The 22,245-nt window shown below is 35.9% G+C and overlaps 1 protein-coding gene across 2 annotated transcripts in view; it reads left to right on the forward strand.

Moving 5' to 3' along the window:
* Positions 1-22,245, forward strand: part of Cdh12 (cadherin 12) — a 785,868-nt gene that overhangs the window by 751,050 nt on the left and 12,573 nt on the right. For both annotated transcript variants that reach the window (XM_090332101.1, XM_090332100.1), the window contains exons 9-10: positions 6,562-6,815; positions 14,311-14,447. In XM_090332101.1, the coding sequence (XP_090188227.1) occupies positions 6,562-6,815; positions 14,311-14,447 (391 nt within the window). The remainder of the gene's footprint in view (positions 1-6,561; positions 6,816-14,310; positions 14,448-22,245) is intronic.

Below are 22,245 nucleotides of genomic sequence, written 5' to 3' on the forward strand. Positions count from 1 at the left end.
TCATATCACAGAGGCTTAGTGGTCTTTATAAATTGAACTTTGATCCATTAAACAGAGTAGACACATTATAATATAAGGTGCTGGTATCCTCAAAATATCAGCTTTATAAGATTATATTTGAATAGTTTTCAAAGAAATGTCATGGACTTTTTGTTAAAATTCAACCTTGTATTCAAAACAGGTGCACATTCCATTGATTTTGCCTTTATGAAAGGAGCATTTGTTACTGATTCATTGAAACTTTGTCTATATCAAATAATCTCTTGAGTATAGTGAATGTAGTTAAGTGTCAGACTGTTTGCCTCTTGTCTGCAAAGCTCAGGATGAAACCACAGCACCACAAAATTAGCGAGAGCGATAGGCTTCAGTTGCTTTTTAATGAAATAGTGAATCAATTCTTTTGCAGTGATGAGATATGCACACTCTCCCACATCTTCCCTCACACAAGAAGTTATTTTATGGATCATAAAACTAAGCCTTGGAAAACTTGACTTTCTTTTTCAAAATAATACTTCTGAACAACTTATCTTTAGTGTTCAGCCTGGTACAATAAACCTCCTTTATAAGAGTTTGTTCTTAGTGTCTTTTCATTGTGGTGCAGTTTAATAGAGGTCTGTCTCCTTGGTTCATGTTTTAAAAAGTGCCATTATATCCCCTCTTACATCATTCGTTCACTCATGTCCATTGACAGTTTCCTTTTCTACTGACAAGGCAGATCTTCTAGACACTGCAGAGGGTAGAATCTTACTGTCAAAGGATGTATTTTCGGAGTGATAGCTTTGCTGTATTGTTAAAAGTCACACATGTTGATCATAAAAACTGAAGAAGCGCAACAACTGAATATAAAGATGGCCCTACTTCAGGAAGATGAGTGTAGTATTTGCTGCCCTTGAGGAAGAAGTAGGTGTAGGTAGGGCTGGATTTGATCTAGGGCTTGTGCTCATTATCTAAGCTTACTGGTTGGTAGCAGGGGTTGTTTCTTTGTGACTTCATGAATGTCACAGATCCATTTCCACAGGTGTGTATGGATTACATTGTGACAGGTTTCACTGGGATATTTTCATATGTTCCTATAGGGCACATTGGTCATTGTCACCCCTCTGCTATATTGCCTCAGAAACTCAATTAAAATTTTTGTCTATAAATTTTAGATGGTTTTGTCATGAACTTTCCACAATACATGGAATGTATTGTGCTGTCTCCCATTGGTAACTCCCAAATGTCCCTCCACTTTATTCATGTCCTATAAAATAACCCTAGGTTTTGCATGTGAAGGAAAACATCATTGGAATCCATACAAAATGACCAGTGCAGGCAGATGAATGCATATAAGGAGCTGAAATTACATTTTTGTTCCTTTAGTTACACTTTATTCTTTTTTATTTTTGCCAGCCCTAGGGCTTGAACTCAGGGCCTGGGCACTTTCCTTGGATACTTTTTGCTCAAGGCTACCACTCTGCCACTTGAGCCACAGTGTCACTTCCTGTTTTTTCTGTATATGTGGTACCAATTAATCGAACCCAGGTCTCCCTGCATGTTAGGCAAGCACTCTACCACTAGGCTACTCTCCTGGCCCATTCATTTATGGTCTTTATTCTTTCTTTTTTTGGTTTTCTAATACTAATTTTGGCTTATTCTTGGTTTTACTTTTTTTTTTCACTCTCTAGTGACTCATTGCAGACACAGAGGGACCATAACATAATATCACGTCTGGTTGATGGCACATTTCTGGTTCACAACAGTAGTTGGAGGCTGGATGGACTGGAGTTGCAAGGGGTCAGCTGGTGACTGGGACAAAGCAACTACTGAGCAAGTCTGAGCTCGCCCCAGAACATTTACAAGTTCCATCAGATTGCCCTGTGTGAGACACTTAGAACGGGTAACAGTATCCCCAGCGCAGGGTCCAGGCTCCACCCAAATCCACAGGGCCCATACTCCACTCACCCAGTAGTATTTCCACGAGGCCCGTTTAATTCACCTCTGGCACAGGGCAGTCTCTTCTAAACCAGAGTAGGGCAAGCCACTCTCTGCAGACTTGACTCGGCTCTTCCAGTTGGATTGCACAGGGCTGTGCGTCTGTACAGTTGCACAGCGTCAGTCTTAACTCGAGTGCACAGCGTCAGTCTTAACTCGAGTGCGGTTTTGTTTCTTTCATAGACATAAATTTCAGTAACTCTGGATATTCTCATATTTTTTAAAATATACACTAGTGGTTCCCTCCTCCTCCTTTGTAAGCTTCCTGCCTTTTCTTGTATTCATGAAACTGAGATTCCATGTCAAATTTGTGGACATTCAAGCATGTGTTGGTAGTCTCTAGTTTCTCATTTGATTCTCATTTAAAAGAAAAAAATGTTTTTTTAGCTATCTATGATAGCCTTAGTTCCTACAGAAATGAAACTTGTTAGGCACTTGCCTTATTTGTGCCTGTGCTAATGTGTTCACAAGATCACTTCTTCAAGCATTGTCCTAAATCACTTTTATTACTATTCCTAGCAAAGCTACATTTGTTTAGAAAGGCTGTCCTAATTCAAATTGAAGAAATTAAGCATCATAGTGATATCTATGTAATTTAGTTTTGCCATGAAACCTAACATTTCATAGCAATAGTATTAAATGAATAGGCCACACAATATACAAAACAAAAACAACTCAATCCCACCAAAAAAAAAAAAAAATCCATGGGCAGATTAATCCAATCAAGTGCAGAGGGGTCACTGGAGAAACGTTGGAGACATCTCAGAATTTTCTCTTTCATGGTCACTATTACTTGAATCACTTAATATATTTATAATGATATTCCCAATAATCACTAAACATTATGCAGAATTAAGATAAGGCCTGTGGGAGGTTCATGTTCAATAGTTAATGTGTATAATCCCTGCTCCCCTTTGAAATGAAAAGAATGTTTGTTACTTTCACATTTTATAGTTACTTTCTGATTGAGGCTACATCATTTTTAACAGAAAGTGCTAAAATCAGAGAAGCAAAGTGTAATGTTTTGCTTAGTTTCTCCCTCTCACCTCCCTACCATGACACATACTTTAGAGAAATTACCTCTGTCACAGTTGATATTACCATAGTAATTGTCTCTTATTGCATAGTCTCTTATTGCATATGAATTGCTTCTAGTCTCAGTGATATTTTTTATAGAAACACATACTGCAGCAGAGATCTGCTCAACTAGTCATTTTAGATAATCATCTTCTTGCAGCTTTAGGAAAGTTCATAATATTGAACGAGTTCTAATCAGTGTCAAGGACTTCTGGACTTACTATTTAAAATCATGTTTCAACCTTTTAATATTGCATTGCACAGGGAAAATAGTTCAATATTTTTTGCCAGTCCTGGGCCTTGAACTCAGGGCCTGAGCCCTGTCCTTGGGCTTTCTCAAAGCTAAAGCTCTACCACTTGAACCACAGCACCACTTCTGGCTTTTTTTCTATGTATGTGGTACCGAGGAATCAAACCTTGATGTTCATGCATGCTACGCAGGCACTCTACCACTAGGCCAAACTCCTGGCCCACTAGTTCAATTTCTAACAATTTTTGTTTACCATATATTGACTTGAAATACCAGGCTTTTAAATTAGCATATTTTAATTGTCGCAAAGGATTTAGTTGTGGTAATTCCAAATATAAATCTAACGTCTTTTGATAGAATTTACCTCCTCCATAGCTCATTCTTTTCCTTCTCACCACTGTTTAACTAATTTCAACGGCCTTTTATATTTTTCATACATGTACATCAACTACTTCAATTATAATTGCTCCCAAATCCTTTCCTTTTGCCATTCCATCTTTCACTTGTTGTTCTCCCAAATATTTCTTGCTCGACACCCATGTCACTCACGTCATTCTCTGCTTATTTGTTTTGACTCGTTAGAACTTCAGGATATATTCCTTCGAAATGTTTAAGTTAGTCAATGTTGAGTAAAAGTCAAACAGAGAAAAAGCTAAAACTGTGGCTTCTGGGTTCTCACTGAGCGCTACCATTTTGTTAAATGGTAATAACAAGGGGTCAAGGACAGTCAGAAAGAAGTAGGGTGACTTAGGATATTATTGTGGTATTTTCCTCACAGTTTTATTCAGTTCTTTGATCACTGCAGATGGAAGTCTTCACTTGGAAAAATAAATCCATATGTACAAAAGTGTTCTTTCATATTTCTCTCAGTATCCCTCTGACACCAATTTTTTGATTGGTGTGTTAGGTGAGGATTCATAAAAGGCATAGAACTGTTTGGTATAAAAAGACAGAAAGAAAATGAAAAGGGAAGGAAAACCTAAAAAGATTCAGAATTTTCCTCTCATCTCTCGTGTGAAGGGTACGGTACATCCTCTAGACAGTAAGTTCATTCAGATAGCAGTAGTAGTATGTCTTTAGGTAGGAAATTAAATTGTGATCTTTTCTAGGATCAGTTTACCAAATACAGGTATTTGTGGGCATTTCATTATTTAAGAGAAAGTTGAGGGAGCCACAAGGAAAGGAGATTATCAGTGTCAATATTCTAAGACAAATTGATTTTGGTCCTGAAAAACAATAAATAAGCAAATATGAACCAGAACAAGTCAGTGGTCTTTCTGAGATAAAATACATTTAGAGTGAAATAATCAGAGTAAGCTTAATTAGAATTTAAGGATTTTTAGCACAAAAATTGCTGTATAAGTGTATGTGATACTACCAGCCTTGATCACAGAGCCTTGTTCTCTCTCTTGATTCTCTTGCTCAGCTGATTCTTCTCTTACTGGAGGGAGCCTCCAGCACAGCTTTTTGCTGTGAGGTGTTGTTTCATAGCTTTTTCTGCTTAGGTTAGATTTGAACTGCAATCCTCTTGATCCTAGCATTCTGAATATCTAGTTACAGGTATGGGCAACCAGAGCCTATCTCTGTGTGTCTTTAGCTTATTTAGCTTTTCAGTAGCAGCAGTTACCATTGTTTTTTTTTTTTGTTTGTTTTGTTTTGTTTTGCATCAAAATTATTTGCTACCTTCTTGCAAATAATATTTTTTTTCCTGTAGTCTGAGTCCTTTTCTAAAAGACAACAGTGAAAATTTCTGTATGTCACAAAACAACATGGATTCTACCTTCTCTTTTTTTTCTAGGTATATATTTCTATGAATGCACTAAGTGGCCATATTATTAACCCAATCACTAAACTTACAATTATTTTCCTTTGTTGATTTGAAGAGAATCTAAATTTTCTATATAGACAAGGTTGAAAACAGAAGGAAATTTATTTTGTTTACAGGTATGAGATGAATAAATACATAAAAATCTAAGAAATCATCTGTGAAAATCACGCAAAACATGTACAATTTAATAAGTTAGATCAAAGGAATAAATAAAAAGAAAACAAATATAATGCCTCCTACTGAAGGCTTCTTTGAAAGACACATAGTGTCTGCGAGTAAATTCCAGAACAGGCAGAGAGTATTTTGAACATTCTCCAGTACATTTCTTGCTTCTTTGTCTTGGCTCAAAGGAAATATTCAAGCAACATTCGTATTTTCAGAGGGAAGGGAAAAAAACCCTCCTTTACACTTCTCAGGTGTACTAAGGAAAGGAACAGATGTTCACACTGCAATTAGCAAATTAGGGAATCATGACAGTAAACAGAAACTTTCAAAGGATCCAGAAAATCACTATGGTATTGCTCTGTTTGTTATCTTCAACTTTCTGTGGTGATTAGAAGTCAGAGCTAATGGCCTTTAGTGAATCACTTAAACAAAGCACCATCCTAACAACGTGTTTCAGAAATAGAATACTTTCCCTTATGGGAGCCATCTCAAGCCTAGCACTGTGACTATGCATGTAAATCCTGCTACACTATTTCTTTTGCCTTTTTTGTGAGATGAAGCCTCCTTTACATTGATGAGACATGTTTAAAGCCACAGCTTGTGGATATACCTGACAATGCATTGAAACACACATTTTATATATCATTCTGGGAATACAGATAGAAAAAAATATATATATATATATAATCACCACTGTGTATACATTTAAGTCTTGACAAAAGACTTTTTGGATCAAAAAATCATAATATATATTAAATTAAATAGTATTGATTTTTAATGAAGCAAAAATCTCGTTCAAAATCCCCGTATTGTTGTTATGCCTCATTTGTGAATAGAATGCAGGGTCCTCTGAAATGTCCATTTTCTTTTCCCTCTATTTTTCATGAATACATTTGGCCGCTAGGTGTCAGGATTGGACAGCAGCGGGGAAATTCTCTCATCTACCTGATTTCACATTATTCCTTGAAATAGAACAAGACCTTCAAACTCCACAAGCACACTCACTTGCTCACCTCACTGCATCCAACAGACCCACTTTACAAATGGCCCAGAGACTTACCTTCCAACGTTGGTTTCCCTGATCCACTCCTCATCGAGGAATAGAAACACCAGAAGGCTATAGAGTCCCTAGTAACTGGTGCCAATCCTGCCCTCTGATGTAAAGCCCTGTCCATCGCTTCTGCCACCTTTCCACACAAATGTGTCTCCTCACTTTGTTATTATTATTATTGTTGTTGTTGTTATTATTATTATTGCCTTACCACAGCCTTTGGATTTTGAAACAAAGAAGGCCTACACGTTTAAAGTAGAGGCCTCCAACGTCCACCTGGACCATCGCTTCCACTCTGCCGGGCCCTTCAGAGACACAGCCACGGTGAAGATCACCGTCCTGGACGTGGATGAGCCGCCGGTGTTCAGCAAGCCGGGCTACACGATGGAGGTGTACGAGGACACGCCCGTGGGGACCATCATAGGAGCTGTCACCGCCCAGGACCTGGATGTGGGGAGCAGTGCTGTGAGGTGGGGAAAGAAACGCTGCTGGCTTGTTTCGTTTTCTACACTGTGTCAGCAGAACAAGACCCAAACCAAACCATCAGACCTTCCTGAGGATGGCTACCACGATAGGGCTCTGGACAGGGACAGGGCATCTCGGAGGACGGGATGGGGGTCACTGAGTGGAGAAGGTGTTTGCAGTCAACAAACCTCAAAGGCCTTTAATAACAATCTCCAAGTATGATTTTTTAAGATTAGTGAGATTCAGACTCGCTGTCTGGGACAGCATAAATACTCATACATCATCATAATATCTCTCCTTCCCTTAAATTGGGGAATAAAAGGAGATGTTTTACAATTTACAGTTTGCAAGAAGGAGTATTTACTCCCTTTTCCTGTCATGCGCAGCGGGAAATGGACCTTTCCTTTTGTTCCATTTCTCTTTTTCTCTGTACTGAAATAAATCCCTGCTAAACGTAGAGGGTGGGGAAGTATGTTTTTCCACTGTTACAACTGTGTCTGGTGTGTATTCGGTGGTTCTTTTTCCCTCCCTCTTTTTCTTCTTCTCTGTTTCCCACCCCTCTCAATTTCATGAACTCTACAAACTATGCTGGCAATACTGCAGAACGATGACATTTCCCTTTTTATCACTTATTCTTTGATCGTGCAATACATTGAGGACTCATCCCCATTCATTCTGCTGTGTGTTTTCTGACACCTTTTTCCAATTTGGGGAAAACAAAATGGAGATTTCTTTCTAAAACTTTCACCACTACAGGGTTGTCTATTAGCATGACATGAGCTGATTAAGAAATCAATGTTGAGGATCTGCGTGATTTTTTATTTTTCTTGTTGTTGTTGAGATTCTAACTCAGAACACTATATGATAACCAGTGCTTTACTATTGATTTACAGCTCTGTTCTTGAAGCTTTCAAAAGAAAAAAAAACTTTTTATTTATATAGAGAAAAATAGACCTCTCATAAGAATTCATGTCACTAAGCAATGACAAAACCATATCAACCAGTCCATGTTGGAATTGCACAGTAACTGCATTTAGGAAAATCTTAAGAAACACCTGGAAAGCAGGAATGCCTTTCTAATCACATCCATCTGAAGCCATCCCCTCAAGATGATATTATTCCTATCTCAGTTGTTTCAGAATACAGTAACACGCACAGATACATACATACATACATACATACATACATACGTATATGTATATATATATATGGAGAGAGAGAGAGAGAGAGAGAGAGAGAGAGAGAGAGAGAGAGAGAGAGAGAGAGAGAGAGAGACTAATGACTCTCACAGTTCTAGAGAATGGGAAATCCAAGTTCTAGGAGCCAGTAAATCCTATGCTAATAAAAAGCAGTATCCTATTTAGCATGTGATCATTTTTAATAACAATATAAGGCAGAAAAGACTGTGATCTTTCTAAGGTTCTTTGATCACACACCAATAAATTTGTGAAGGTTACACTTTCCTGACTTAAGGCCCATCTCTTAATCATCAAATTGGAGGGGAGAATTTCATGGCATGAATTTGTGAAAGAGAAGAACCCAAATTTCTGTCCTTAACATTCCACTCTGGCTAACCAATATCCATGTGCTTTTCATAGGCAAAAGCATACACTCATTCCATCATAGTATTTTCCAAAGTCTTAAATGATTCCAGTTTCTATTCTATAGTCTAAACTAAGATGTCCCATCTAAGTATCCTCTAAGAGAAGGAACAAGACTAGTGTCTCTAACTCTGAAATTCTGTATTAAGGAAAAGTGTCTGTGGGTCTGAAAGTTGCTGCACTGAGGCAGGGATGCTGACTTGGGACTTCCTGCATTGCCCCATACTTCTCTCACTGGTGGTCTCACCACTCAGCTTGTACACCCTTGGTTGGCCACATTTCTGTGCAAAGGTCACATTTGAGGCTGCCTTTGACCACCCCATTCTCTGGGCTTTCTAGGGCTTTAGTCCTCTAATTTAAAACCAAGGTGGAAGCGATCAGACCTGAAGAGTCTAATAATATAATGATGCTGACTTGCTTTCAGGGTCTTTCTTCATATGACTTGAAGAATAGTACATGATATATCTTCTATGCTTTGGTCCCATAATTCTTAAGGACACTGGCTGTCTTTCTGTATTTGTATTTCCTTTATTTTCTTCTCTGTATCTGTCTATCTGTCTGTCTCTCTTTTATTTTAATTCTAGTTACTAAATCCTCATGGTTACAGTGGCTTTTCTTGGCCAGGTGAAGTCCTTGGCTCTTTATTAAAAATGTCAGCCAAATACCACTAAATGTTGCTCTCTGCGCAACTATTTCTTGTCTTTCTATTTGTTTTATTTTGTTTTGTTTGCCAGTCCTGGGGCTTGAACTCAGGCCTGAGCATTGTCCTTGGGCTTTCTCAAGGCTAGAGTCCTACTACTTGAGCCACAGCACAAGTGTTCTGTGGTACCAAGGAGTCAAACCTAGATTTTTTTTTTTGCCAATCCTGGGCTTGAGCTCAGGGCTCGTGAGCACTGTCCTTGGACTTTCTCAAGGCTAGAGCTCTACCACTTGAGCCTCAGCACCACTCCCGGCTTTTTTCTATGTATGTAGTACCGAGGAATCGAACCCGGGTCTTCGGGCATGCTAGGCAAGCACTGTACCACTAGACCAAACCCCTGGCCCCTCAAACCTAGATTTTGTTCATGTTAGGCAAGCGGTCTATCACTAGGCCAAACTCCCAGCCCTCTTCTTTCCTTCCTTCCTTCCTTCCTTCCTTCCTTCCTTCCTTCCTTCCTTCCTTCCTTCCTTTCTTTCTTTCTTTTTTTCCTTTTCTTTTTTTAAACAATTTTTCTTTGGATAGTTTTATCAGTTCCGACAAGTTGCCCTAAAGCTGTCAGACAAACTAAGCTTCTCCCAAACACTTTTCTCAGACATATCAGCTAAATATCTAGTTTCAGGATTTGAAAGTGCTCTCTGTTCAAGAACAGTAGAACTTAATTTTTCACTTTCCAATAATATCCTCCTCACACCCCATCACAAAGGCCTTTGCAATCTGTACTCTATCACCATTCCATTCAGGATAATTTCCATGTTCTCAGGAAGTCTGAACACTTAGCACCAACTACTTTTTTTTTTTCTAGCTAGGATCACTCTTTGCATTTACAATTCAAAAGAATTTCCAGTACTTCTGCCCATTGCCCCATTCAAAATCTTCATCTGCGCTTCATGGCATTTGTAAAAGCATCACCCTGCTGCTCCATGTCAGCTTCTGTCTTCCACAGCTCATCCTGCTAAATTATAGCACGCCAGGTTTTGTCACTTAAGCAACAGATATTTCTATCATTGGATATTTTGCGTGATACAAAGGGTATTCTGGATAATTCACAGTCTCTAATGAAGATGGCAGCTGTTTCAATGTGCAGTGAGGATCTCCTTTCTTAGATATGATCCTTTTCCATTTGCATTGTCACCCAGCAGAGAGGAAAAGAGTGCTCTGTGTGATTCCTACAGGGACAATCACTCAGCAGCCCTAACCACTTCCCCATTTCTCAATATCGTCGGCTTTGGCTTTGGAATTGCAACATGCATCTTGGAAAGATACAGATTTTCAATTCTTGACATGTATTTTATTTTCTTAATACCAATGTGATCAGGGAAGCAAATGCTATACAAAGAAGCATTTGTGTTTTATGGAAACCAAGAAAAATTATCACTGGTCAGTTTCCTCATGAGGTTTAGATGTTAACTCTGCATGAAAACAGTACAGCCTGATTACTTGCAGGTAACCTTTAGGTAAATACACACACACACACACACACACACACACACACACACACACACACATGCACACACATGTACATGTATACATATATATTAACAGGGTGCTTCATGTGGCTCTAAAAAGATTGACACACTGATTTTTCTAAAATATATATGTATGTGTTTCATCAGTCTTGTTCCTGAGCCCCTTACATTTGATGTTGGAAAATGTAGAATTAGGAAACACCAAGTGAATAGGCTGATAGCTTTTTAATGAACTTAAGAATCTGTTGAAGAAAGTTAAAGGTCATAAGAAACAGAATAGAAAAAGCAAATAAACTCTGATTACAAATCCCTAACAGTTCAATGGATAAGCTTTTACTTGCATAGTGGAACGCTACATCTCAATGTATGTAACACGCTATGTTGCTTAATTTTCTCCAGACTGTTTTCAGAAGACTGATAAAAGCGCGATGAGACCAAAGTATTTACAGAATCAATTAATAACAGAACACCTTCCAAAAGATTATAGTAGAGGAAGATACAACATTTCCCATGTAAGGAAAATGTTAAAGACATTGCCTTGGGGATGAGGAGCAAAGGAAGATTATCTTTTAGAGAAATATTGTTATTCCAAGTGGAATTTTTGTCATTTTTCCAAAAATTGTTTTATGTCACAGGACCTAGTATCTGACAAATGCTAATTTATATGAAAGAAATCATCCCTATTCTTGCTTCTAATGAGAAACACCTAACTCACAAAACTCATGACATATGTGGATATAATTGATCCCCCACCCCTCTTAGGAGTTATCAGAAAGTCTGGCTGCTCTCATACCACTTGAAACCTGTCTCAGTTCTGTGCCCTTGGAATAACTTGAGGCAATGTGAGCGATGTGTCATCTTTCTTTGGTCTGAGGACCAAAATTGAGTTCAAATGTGAATTCTCACTTAAGAACGAGAGAGTGAAAACGTGTTTTGAAAAGTAAATTACAAAGACCAACTTATTTGATGTGTTCTGTGTTTGCTGTTTCCATGAGCTTACCTGATCTTTCACAGGGTTGTTGTGGAAGGGGATATGTAGGGCAGTCTATTCTCTGCTTTGTATTTGGAAATTTTTGTTGTTTGCTTCCTTTTGGAAGTATTTACATTTGAATTCAGGGTCTTTCACTTCCAATTTGCTAAGAAGGAGCTCTTCCACTTGGAATAAAACTCCAGACCTTTTTTTTACTTTTTTTTTTCAGGTAGGATTTTCAGTTTTTGAGGTAGGGTTGGCTTTAGACTGGTCCCTTCCTGACGATGCCTCCCACATAACTGTGCCAGAGGACTGCCTGTCTAGCTTATTTGTTGAGATAGGGTCTGGCTAACATTTTAGGTAGGCTGTTCTCAATTTATATTCCTCAAGATCTCTGTCTCTAGGATAGATGGGATTTACAGAAAATTGTGGGTGACCAATCTCATGAAAATCAGCTCTGAAACCTCTGCAGTATAAAATAGTGATTAACAGAGAAGCATAATCTACCCTATGTCAAGCACAGTTTTAGTTACTTGTTTATATAATTTGTACTTTAGAGATATTTGTGGATGCTCCATAGTCCAAGTATTTTCAATTTGGAAATAATGTATACGACAGATGGCACCAGAACTTAGCCACAATTCATGAATCAGAGAGATTTTATACTAAAAGTGATGTAAAATGCTGTGAACAGAATGAGAGAGATAGAAAAAAAATCCAATGCAAATAAGTAAAATGTACAAATATACTGAGATAGCATAGGGGTAACCTCATTTTATTTTTTATAAAATAATCCCTGGTCATACTGGAAAGCAAATGTTATTTTCCAAACAATAGAAGATGATAAAAATATAAATTAATAATTTGAATCAATTTACATATCATTTGACTTCTGTCCCCAAATTTTATGTTCTTTATTTTATATTTCATAATTTATATTTACCAAATTCTATGTTAACAATAGACTAAACTAACCAAATGAAATTTACTAACTAAGCTTGAAATATATTGGATTTTTGCATGCTGAATATATACACACTCAAACATTCATACACAAACATATATGTATATACACATGGAGTTAATATAAACATATTTGTGAGTTAAACTTAGGTCCTAAACATTCTAAACAAACACTAATCTAGTGAATTAAATCCTCATCTCAGTACCTTATTTTATGTAAGTTCTTTATATTTTTGAGAGAATTCCTATGAGAGAAGCTATTACATTCAAATCACAGCATCACAAAATCGAACCAAACACTCCCATCTCTCTTTGAAAAGCTGAGGTATCAAAACCCTAACAGCATGGTATATACTGTGCCAATAATACTCAGCAATTTTTCATTGAGAAATGAGTTAGTAGCAAATATTGGCAAGGGAAGGTGATACATCTAATTTGTAAAGGAAACTTAGCTTTGATTTTCCTTAGCAGTAACATGAAAGCATTACAGTTTCAAAAAACAAACTTGGCAAAATTATAATTTGTTATTTTCAGACATACTCCATAACAAATTTTTCACGGTGAACAAAGGAATTCTGTCCTTCTACTTTTCTTTGGCCTAGAAGTTTCAATTGGAAGTCTGCAATGTCATCTGCTTTTAGCCACTATATTGAATGACCTCTTTGTTTCTCTGCTGATAAATGTAGGTACATCTTTCCTCATGATTAAAGAGCCTTTTCCTATAAATGGTTATCTTTAAAATTGTAAGAATATATAATAATATTTGCATGATAATTATTGATGACATGTTCCAAATACTATCATAAATCTGAAGCTATGTCAGAATGGCCAAATTATTTTTTACATTTTCATGGTTTAGTTTACCTCTATGCAACATGTGAAGATTAAATAGGTTCATAAGACTCTGTATGAATTAACAAGGTAATGTCAAAGTAATCATAAACAATATCTAACATATGGCAATGTTTGAAAAACATAAAGAAATCTTAGCATGCTTGGAAAGCAGACCTTACTGGTTCATATACCTTAAATTAAACAAAGATTAAGCAGATTTAATTTCCATTTAATTCTTTATTTCCTTGAATTTTCTAGTTCAGTTACTTCATACAAATCAGCATTATCTGTATCAAGTATCAGATAATAACAAAACTAAGTATTGAAGAGTAGTGTTTTTTTAGCACGATGTGTTGATATAGTAAGTTAATAAGCAAAGTAATCCTTTTATATGTATTTGAACAAATAAATATTTTGTGTATCACTACATATTTGGATAATGTTTCCTTTACTTTGCATTATATGATTGTGTGTGTGTGCGTGCGTGCGCGCGCGCGTGTGTGTGTGTGTGTGTGTGTGTGTGTGTGTTTCCTATTCATTGTACAGCAAGATTCTACCTCTGTTCTAGCCTAGGGTTTTGGTAGCTGTTTGCGGGTGTCACCCTTACCTTAACCCTTCCCACATTCACTGTTACAGAATTTTTTATGGCTCAGAAGAGTTTTAATATTCAGCAGGTTAAGGAAACCCATGGTCAGCTTTAGAATTGTAGTCTCTGCTGAGCTTTCAAGGTGTCAAGACCCTAAAATAATATGAACAGCAGGAGTACTAAATCTTTCATTATTTCCAGTTTCCCCTTGAGCATACTGACTTTGCAATAAAGAAGCTGTCATTTACACTCTTCTTTATTGCAAGGCGGGTAATAGCTACAGGAAGAAAAAAAAATAAGGAACTGTGTCAAGTTAGCCTAACTGCCATTATGATTAATGTGTAATCATTACACATTTGCATTGCTCTTTTCACATGCAGGTACTTCATAGATTGGAAGACTGGTGGGGACAGCTACTTTGCAGTAGATGGGACTGAAGGAACCATCGCCACTAATGAATTACTGGACAGAGAAAGCACAGCACAATATAATTTCTCCATAATTGCAAGTAAAGTTAGTAAGTATGGCATGCACAGAATCAATGCGATCCTGCCATTCTTTGGATTTAACGCTCTTAAACGAGCCCCTGCTGAGGTGTTTTTCATTTTTGGTTTGACAGCTGAGTGCTCTCCTGGGAAAACTATGAAACCTGTTTCTTTTCCTCACAGCTTAAGTCCAAAGAAATTGTGACAAGTGCCAGTGATCCCTGTTTGCAAGATTTCATGACTACCTAGAAGGGCCAGTCAGTATGTGACCTCACCACTTTCTGTTTCTTACATTTAAACATTCACAGAGACCTCAGTTTTCTTCCACAAAGTGTCCTGGGGTCTGTGTCAGTGACTGGTTAGTTATAGAGAGGAAAAATAATCATTCTAGAATGCTTTCTGAAATTGATGACAATGTCTTGAATGCTATCCTTCCTCTTCCTCTTTCCTTTCAGTATAGTCCATTTTAATAATATAACTGGAATGTTTAGGAGTTTAAAGTGTAATACTTTAGAGGTGCTCACAGACTACAAGATTGTTAAAATTAGTCTCTCTGTGGACTACTTATTGGTGCAGACAAGAATCTGTTGATATGATCACTCTATCATTCTCAAGTAATATATTAGAGTAAAAGTGATAATGTTTAGCCCTAGACATAGTCATTTTTAAGGAACTGAATTTTGCCAGTACTTCTGCTGATGTTGCTTTTTAACTTTTAGAAAAGTCCTTCAAAGTATACTATTTTTGCCTTCTTATTTCATTCCTGTTGCAAATTTGTAATACTTTGGCAGCTAGTTTTATCTTTCAAAGCAAGAAAACTATGAAAAATCTGATGAATGCTTTCTTCTCAGATTCTGTTCAGTGATGCCAAATAAATGAAAAACCTTGTCTTTAGTCTATCCACAGGTAGTCAGAAATCACTTTCTAGTCTCAATGATATCCTTGGCCAACTTTGTGACATTTAGTATTTATTTATTGAACAATGATTTTTGCTTGTTGAATTTAAACACATGCATAAAATATTCTTTGACTAAAACCTGTTCTAATGCTTTTTCTTACATGCTTTATAACATTTCTAATTTCATATATGCTGTGAGGAACTTGAATCATATTTAATTTCTGTCATCTTGTTTCCCCTTGCTCTCCCAGTGATTCCCATATGATATGTTTTACACTTGTGTAGGATCCTCTGATTCTCAAGAGCAAGTCTTACGTAAAGAACATGCATTTTCTCCTCTTTTTATTCAACATTTACCATTACATTTCTGTCCTGCAATGTAAGACAGCTACCTGAGGCTGCCATATGAGAGGTCATGTATTGTGGATGATCAGGTGATCATCTTAGTTCAACTCAGGCTTCCAGAAATACGAGTCTCTCTGAAGTATTGCACTACTGGTGAATGTCTAGTTAAGTTCACTTGCAAGCTGAAGGTCATAATGTAGTCTCCCCACAACCCTGTAAAGTGAATATCAAACCAGATACACATTGTAGATTTCTACCCCCAAACCACTAGAAGTAGGAAAGAGCTATTATTTTAAGTCATCTATAATTCTGGGCAGTTGTTTAACTTAGCTGCAGAACTAAAGAGTCAGCATGAATTGGAATGTCGATTCCTTTGGAGTGAGAAGACAGGAATAAATCACTCTTTGGGCATAAAATGTTTTGTTGGTGTCACTGCTGTTAAAGCTAGAAGGTATTGCTACAAAAAGCACATGCTCTAAACTAAGTGTTCTTATGGCTCCCAGAATCCGAACTGCACGAGAGCTAGTAAAACCACACAATTATAAAAAGCCTTGAATCACTCCAAAACTAATCTCCAAAGTAACAACCATCCCATTAAAAAATGGGCCAAAAACTTAAAGAGAATCTTCTCTCAAGAAGAAACAAAAATGGCCTATAGACACATGAAGAAATGCTCAACATCTCTGGTCATAAAAGAAATGCAAATCAAAACAACTCTAAGATTCCACCTCACTCCAGTTAGAATGGCCAGGATCAGGAAAACGAATAACAACAGATGCTGGAGGGGATGTGGTCAGGAGGGACCACTACTACACTGTTGGTGGGAGTGCAAACTCGTTCAACCACTATGGAAAGCAGTATGGCAGTGCCTCAAAAGGCTAAACATAAAGCTCCCCTATGACCCAGCAATTCCACTACTTGGCATTTACCCAAACATCCAGAAACTAGGGCATACTAAATCCACTAGCACAACAATGTTCATTGCAGTATTATTCACCATAGCAAAAATATGAAACCAACCTAGATGTCCCTCAGTTGATGAGTGGATCAACAAGTTGTGGTATTTGTACACAATGGAATTCTATGCTGCTGTCAGAAAGAATGACATCGCCCCATTTGTTAGGAAATGGAAAGACTTAGAAAAAATCATATTAAGTGAAGTAAGCCAGACTCAAAGGAACTTAGGCTCAATGGTTTCCCTCATTTGTCATAATCAGTAGAAACCATGGGCTCTACTAGCAGAGATCTGCAATAGAGCAAAACCTTGATACATAAGGCCATATAGTATGAAGCTAATTGAAAAGTCCTCCAGGATACTGAAACAAAAGCCATATAATGAATGATTATTGTCCTTAATGTACTAGGTTATCTCTCATCTCTTTTGTTGTCCCTTGGTTATCTCATATTGTACAGTATCTCACTTTGTTATCTGATATATTGGATTTATTTGTATTTGGTTATTTGAAATTGGATAGGGAACGGAGGAAAACCAAGATGGGGGTGTGGAGGGGAGGGATGGGGACCAAGACATGTGAAAGGGTATCAATACATGTGAATTAATGCACCTTCTATTTGGCAAGTATCATGCAACCCTTTTTTTAATTACAATAAAAAATATTTTTAAAAAAGCTTATGGCTTTTTACCCCCATGCTCCTTGTGTGCAATCATCTGAGCAAGTTCCTTTCTCTTTTTTGGTGTCCATATGTCCTTGAAGACCTTTCCATGTCCTTGCACAGATAAACAAAGGGATTATTTAGCTTTTCTTCTACAGCATATTTTCTCTCCCTTATGATTTTATTCAGATTAGTGCTCCTTGCTGTTGTAGGCTCATAGAAAAGATAACAAAGTTAACTTTCGGAACAGAAGTATGATAGGGAAATGAAATATTTGTTATTCTCTTCAGGGTGTATTCCCGAAGTGTCCCTTCACAGATGGAATCTTTCTTCCTTATAATGTTACATTCTTTTTTAGTTAAAATAGTTAATCTTTAGTAATTTTATGCTAACTTTCAATGAGTTCATTCTCAGAGGATTTGCAAAGGATTTCAACTATACAGAAAAAAACCCTTTATTATCAGAAAAAGTTTGATACACTAATTTTTGTCATAAATCATGTTACATTAGACTTTCACGAATCACATTATTTTCCTTCTACTATCTTGGATATAATAAATAACAAATAACCTGAGACAGTCTTCTCAGCCTTGAATTATAGGCAAATCGTCTATTTTAAGTGACTAATATATGGTGCATAATTAACTTTCTTCTTTATATTGATATACCCACAAAACATGTGTATATATTTGTACTAAGAAAATCTGTGGGTTATTCATGGATTCTTTTATAGCTGTGAATAGTCTTTTTCTACCTAGTGGTTGCTGATATCATGACAGGAGGACAGTTGTAAAAATAAAAAAAAATAAGATCCAGTTTTATTTTGAGGAACATGGAGCTTCAAGCCATTCACAAAATAGAATAATGTGTAATAGTTAACAAGAGTATAAGTGTTCTTTATACTTCAAATAATCAATTTTAATTGAACTAATCTTTTGATTAATTATCTATCATTATGATATTATACATCTTGCTCCAACTTCAGAACTATATTTTTTGTCATAATAAAAGTTAAGAAGACCTATCTAGGAAGATCAAGTTACAAGTTTTAAGAATGTTGGCTGAACTGAGATTTAGAACTATGATTCCCATATAAGCATAGTCTAAAGGGGATACCATTAATTCATCCTTTGTCCTGCTGTTTCTGTGGGTCCCTTTAAGCTCTTCCACTGACCAGGCTAGCTTATATACAAGACAAATGCAACAATGACCCTCACTAGAGGCTAGTATGGAGTGGTAAGCAGGTGAAAATGAGGGAGGAGTAACTGTTTAGATAGCAATGTACTCATTACCTTACTTATATAACTCTAACCACCCTGTCCATCATCTTTACAATAAATAAAATAAAAGTGATGCTAATCTGATGTTCTTAGAGTTGATATCGAACTGATTTTCTTGTCTATTCAAGGACTATTTGATGGATTTCAGAGCCTTTAAGGAATTCTACTTGGTGAAAGAACATATATATATATATATGTATTTAGAATAAAGATGTTAAATAAAACATCATTTGATATTTAAAATTTCTATAATAAGATCTAACAGTGGATATTTATTTGGTTTGCATGCACTTTACTAAAAATATCATTCATATTCTGATGCATCTAACTGCTGTCATTGATCAAATTAGTCAGCAGAACGGGAGTATCATCTTGGTGAATGAATAAGAAATTAATGGCCCATACTTGTTCTGCCAAGAACAAAATCATATAAGTACACCATATTGCAGATTGCACTGGCATATGATTTGGTCCTGACCTTTCTATAAAATCTGCAGGTGAAATGGAATGTTACAGTGATTGAACACACTTCAATTAATTAAAAGGCAGTCATTAATAGTGTTGCTGTTGTTGGATGTCCAAATAATCTTATTATAATTCTAATCATTCTTTTTAATGCATTACTACTTCACAATTTTTATGATATTAACCTTGAGAATTATAGACGAGCAGAACTTCAGAAATTTAACTTATGTAAATTATCAGAAAAGTTTTTACATAACGTTTCTCATATATTTTAGTATTTATATAACAAATGTAATAAGTATAATTAGATAAACATAATTAGTATCAATATCATTAATTTATAATGTATTTTATGTTTATAGAATAAACACATTACACTCAAATCTTATTTGTTGGCTCATATTAATTATCAAACAAAGTGGTTTTGTTATGAAATAAGTGCACTATCTATGAAACGCCTTATTAAAATCCATATTTGATCATTTTACACATACTATGAGATTGAGTTGAGATTTAATTTTATAAACATTTTTGTACATTGTAATGTATTTCTCCAAGGCATTCTCATATAAGTAACATAAACATTGAGCATGTTTATTTGTATTAATTACTTTTTTAATTTAAATTTTGTTGTCAAGTTGATGTACAGAGAGGCTGTAGTTACATAAGTCAGGTAATGAGTATATTTGTTTTTCAACAATGTCACCCCTTCATTTTCTTCCACTTTTCTCCCTCTTGACCCCTGCTCCCCACTTGTGAAGTTAGTTTTCAGTGTAGTGTCTAGTGAGTCGTACTGTTTTATTGGTTCACACTTTGTCCCAATGTTTTACTGTTTTTGTGTTTTTTCCCTCCCTGCTAGTTATCTTTTTCTTCGAAAGTATTCTTTCTTCTAATTCTATGTTCTTTAAAATTAAAATCCAGGGGCCACATACAACCATTTGTATTTGTCTTTCTCAGTCAGGTTTACTGGGCTTAACAAAATGACTTCAATGCCAACTATTTTCTAGTAAAAGGAATTTTTTGTACTTCTTATTCAATGCTGATCTTGTTTTCTACATGAAAATCTTTTATGTTGTCAGTTTTTACTTGATAGCTAATGAATGATATTAGCTTTAAAGGTATAGAAATATCTAAATTGTAAGAATACTGTCTGTAGTTCAAGTTCAATATCAATTATACATCTATTTTATTTGCTATGTAGAGGTCCATCTGTATGCAAAACTTTATTGCTATGGATTAAGACAAGACTAGCAGTGGTAACTCTCAAGACTAGTAAGTAAAAAGTTACTAGCTAAAGTAATTAATTTAATGTGTTATCTATGGAAAATTATGCTGAATTTTTGGAAGTTTATAAATAAGCAAATTTCAAGTGAGTTGCAGGAACTTATGACTCACCACAGTATTGATCTTTAAATAATAGAAGATTTAATCATAAAGTTTTTTTAGCAGAATTTTCTGAAGTGATTGCTTTGCTTGCATACCAAATGATCAAAATTGAAGTTACGTTTTTAGGTAAATAAGAAGATTATTTTTCTAGAACAATAAATCACTTTTCATTTTAGAAAGAAAACACAAATTCTCCAAATATAAAAATGAATACGTTTAAAATATGATCACAAAATACTTAGTATATTAACTAGATCTCCATTTGTGCTCAATAAATGTGTATAGCTAAATCATTATTCAGACACAATTTCAAATTATTTCACTGTGAGGTATCTTTCCTCATAATTCCCTTTACATCAAAATAATTTAAAACTACTGTTTTATTGAGAAGTTTATTAAATAACTTACATACAATTATAGCAGCAGATCATTTGATTAGTATTGTTCATATCCTCAGTTAATAAAATTTTAAATAATATGTTAATCAATTATTAATTATAGGTAAATTGCTTATAAATATATGATTTACCAAACTTCTTGAAATTTTTCAAATTAAGTCATTATCATTATTTCTTATACCAGTTGGGAGCTGATGAATGAAAATTTGCTTTCTGACAAGTGAGAATATACTGATTCTGTTATGTTCATTCCAAAGGCAATAAACACATTCAAGGCAGGTATTTATCAAAATAATTTAATCATTGTAATTATTCAAGTTAAGATGTTTAATCCAATGACTTATTTTGATCTCCCATTCATTGGTGAGAAATGGGGGAAAATTAGGAGAGTGTAGTCAATATAGTAAATGATCCAGGAAGCATAAGTCATACTGCATTTGAGAATCCTGATAAAGCCAACCATTTAATAGACGTGATGAGATGAAGAATGAATAGGACCATTGCAATTGTGAATGGAACATGTACAGAAAATATCAGCTGTCCTAAAGTGATCAGTCATACTGTTGGTGTTAATTGGTGAATCATATTTGTATGTTATCACAGGAAAAGTGTGTATGTTTGTGGAAGGAATGTGTAAGAACACAGAGAAGGGAACTTGTCTTTATTGATAGGAAATTAATTACTTACGGACTATTAGCCACTTGTATTATATCACAAAAGACACAAGAACTTGGTGATTTAGGATAATAACATTTATTTTTTTAATGTAACTAACTCTTAGATTGTGATTAAAGCAAACTATATGGTCTAAGTCTTCTCTCATAAAGTTGCAGTTTCTTATGGAATGTTGAACATAAGTTTCAGATTTGCATCAAGCTGCCGTGTGTGTGTGTGTGTGTGTGTGTGTGTGTGTAATAGCATTAGCCATCACAATGTGTAAGTCAGTGTGACCAAATGGTCCAAGAAGATTGGGAGATTGGACATCAGCAAAATGGAAGCCAACTTTCTGGTAACCTAATCTCTGAAATCACATCTCACCTCTTGTGCCATCTCCTGTTCAAGAGAAAGGAGCTCCTAATTCCAGATGACATATAAGGACAGAAGGACATGCGGGTATAAAGATAGGGTTGCAGAAGACTTTGGGAAGTATTTTAGAAGGCTGCTCACCATATGTAGTTCTTGGCAACAGCACATCGTTTTAAAAAAGCGAGCAAGAGAGAAGTGTTCAGAACCACAATCTAGTTTCTGGGCCTGAAAATGCTGAGATGTAGTGATCTGGTGAATATATTAAATGTACAAAGCACGTTGGGGAGAAAACTCCAGCAAGTTTGTATGGGGACATAAATGTACTATACCATTTAACAATCAACTTGTTCTATGCAGGATGAGTCCTTCGAGGTAGTGGTACAAAGGAGAGTATTTCAGGTTGAGGAGACATCTAACA

This window comes from Megascapheus bottae, chromosome 4, assembly GCF_031878675.1.
Source record: "Megascapheus bottae isolate mThoBot1 chromosome 4, mThoBot2.hap1, whole genome shotgun sequence".
Taxonomy (NCBI): Eukaryota; Metazoa; Chordata; class Mammalia; order Rodentia; family Geomyidae; genus Megascapheus; species Megascapheus bottae.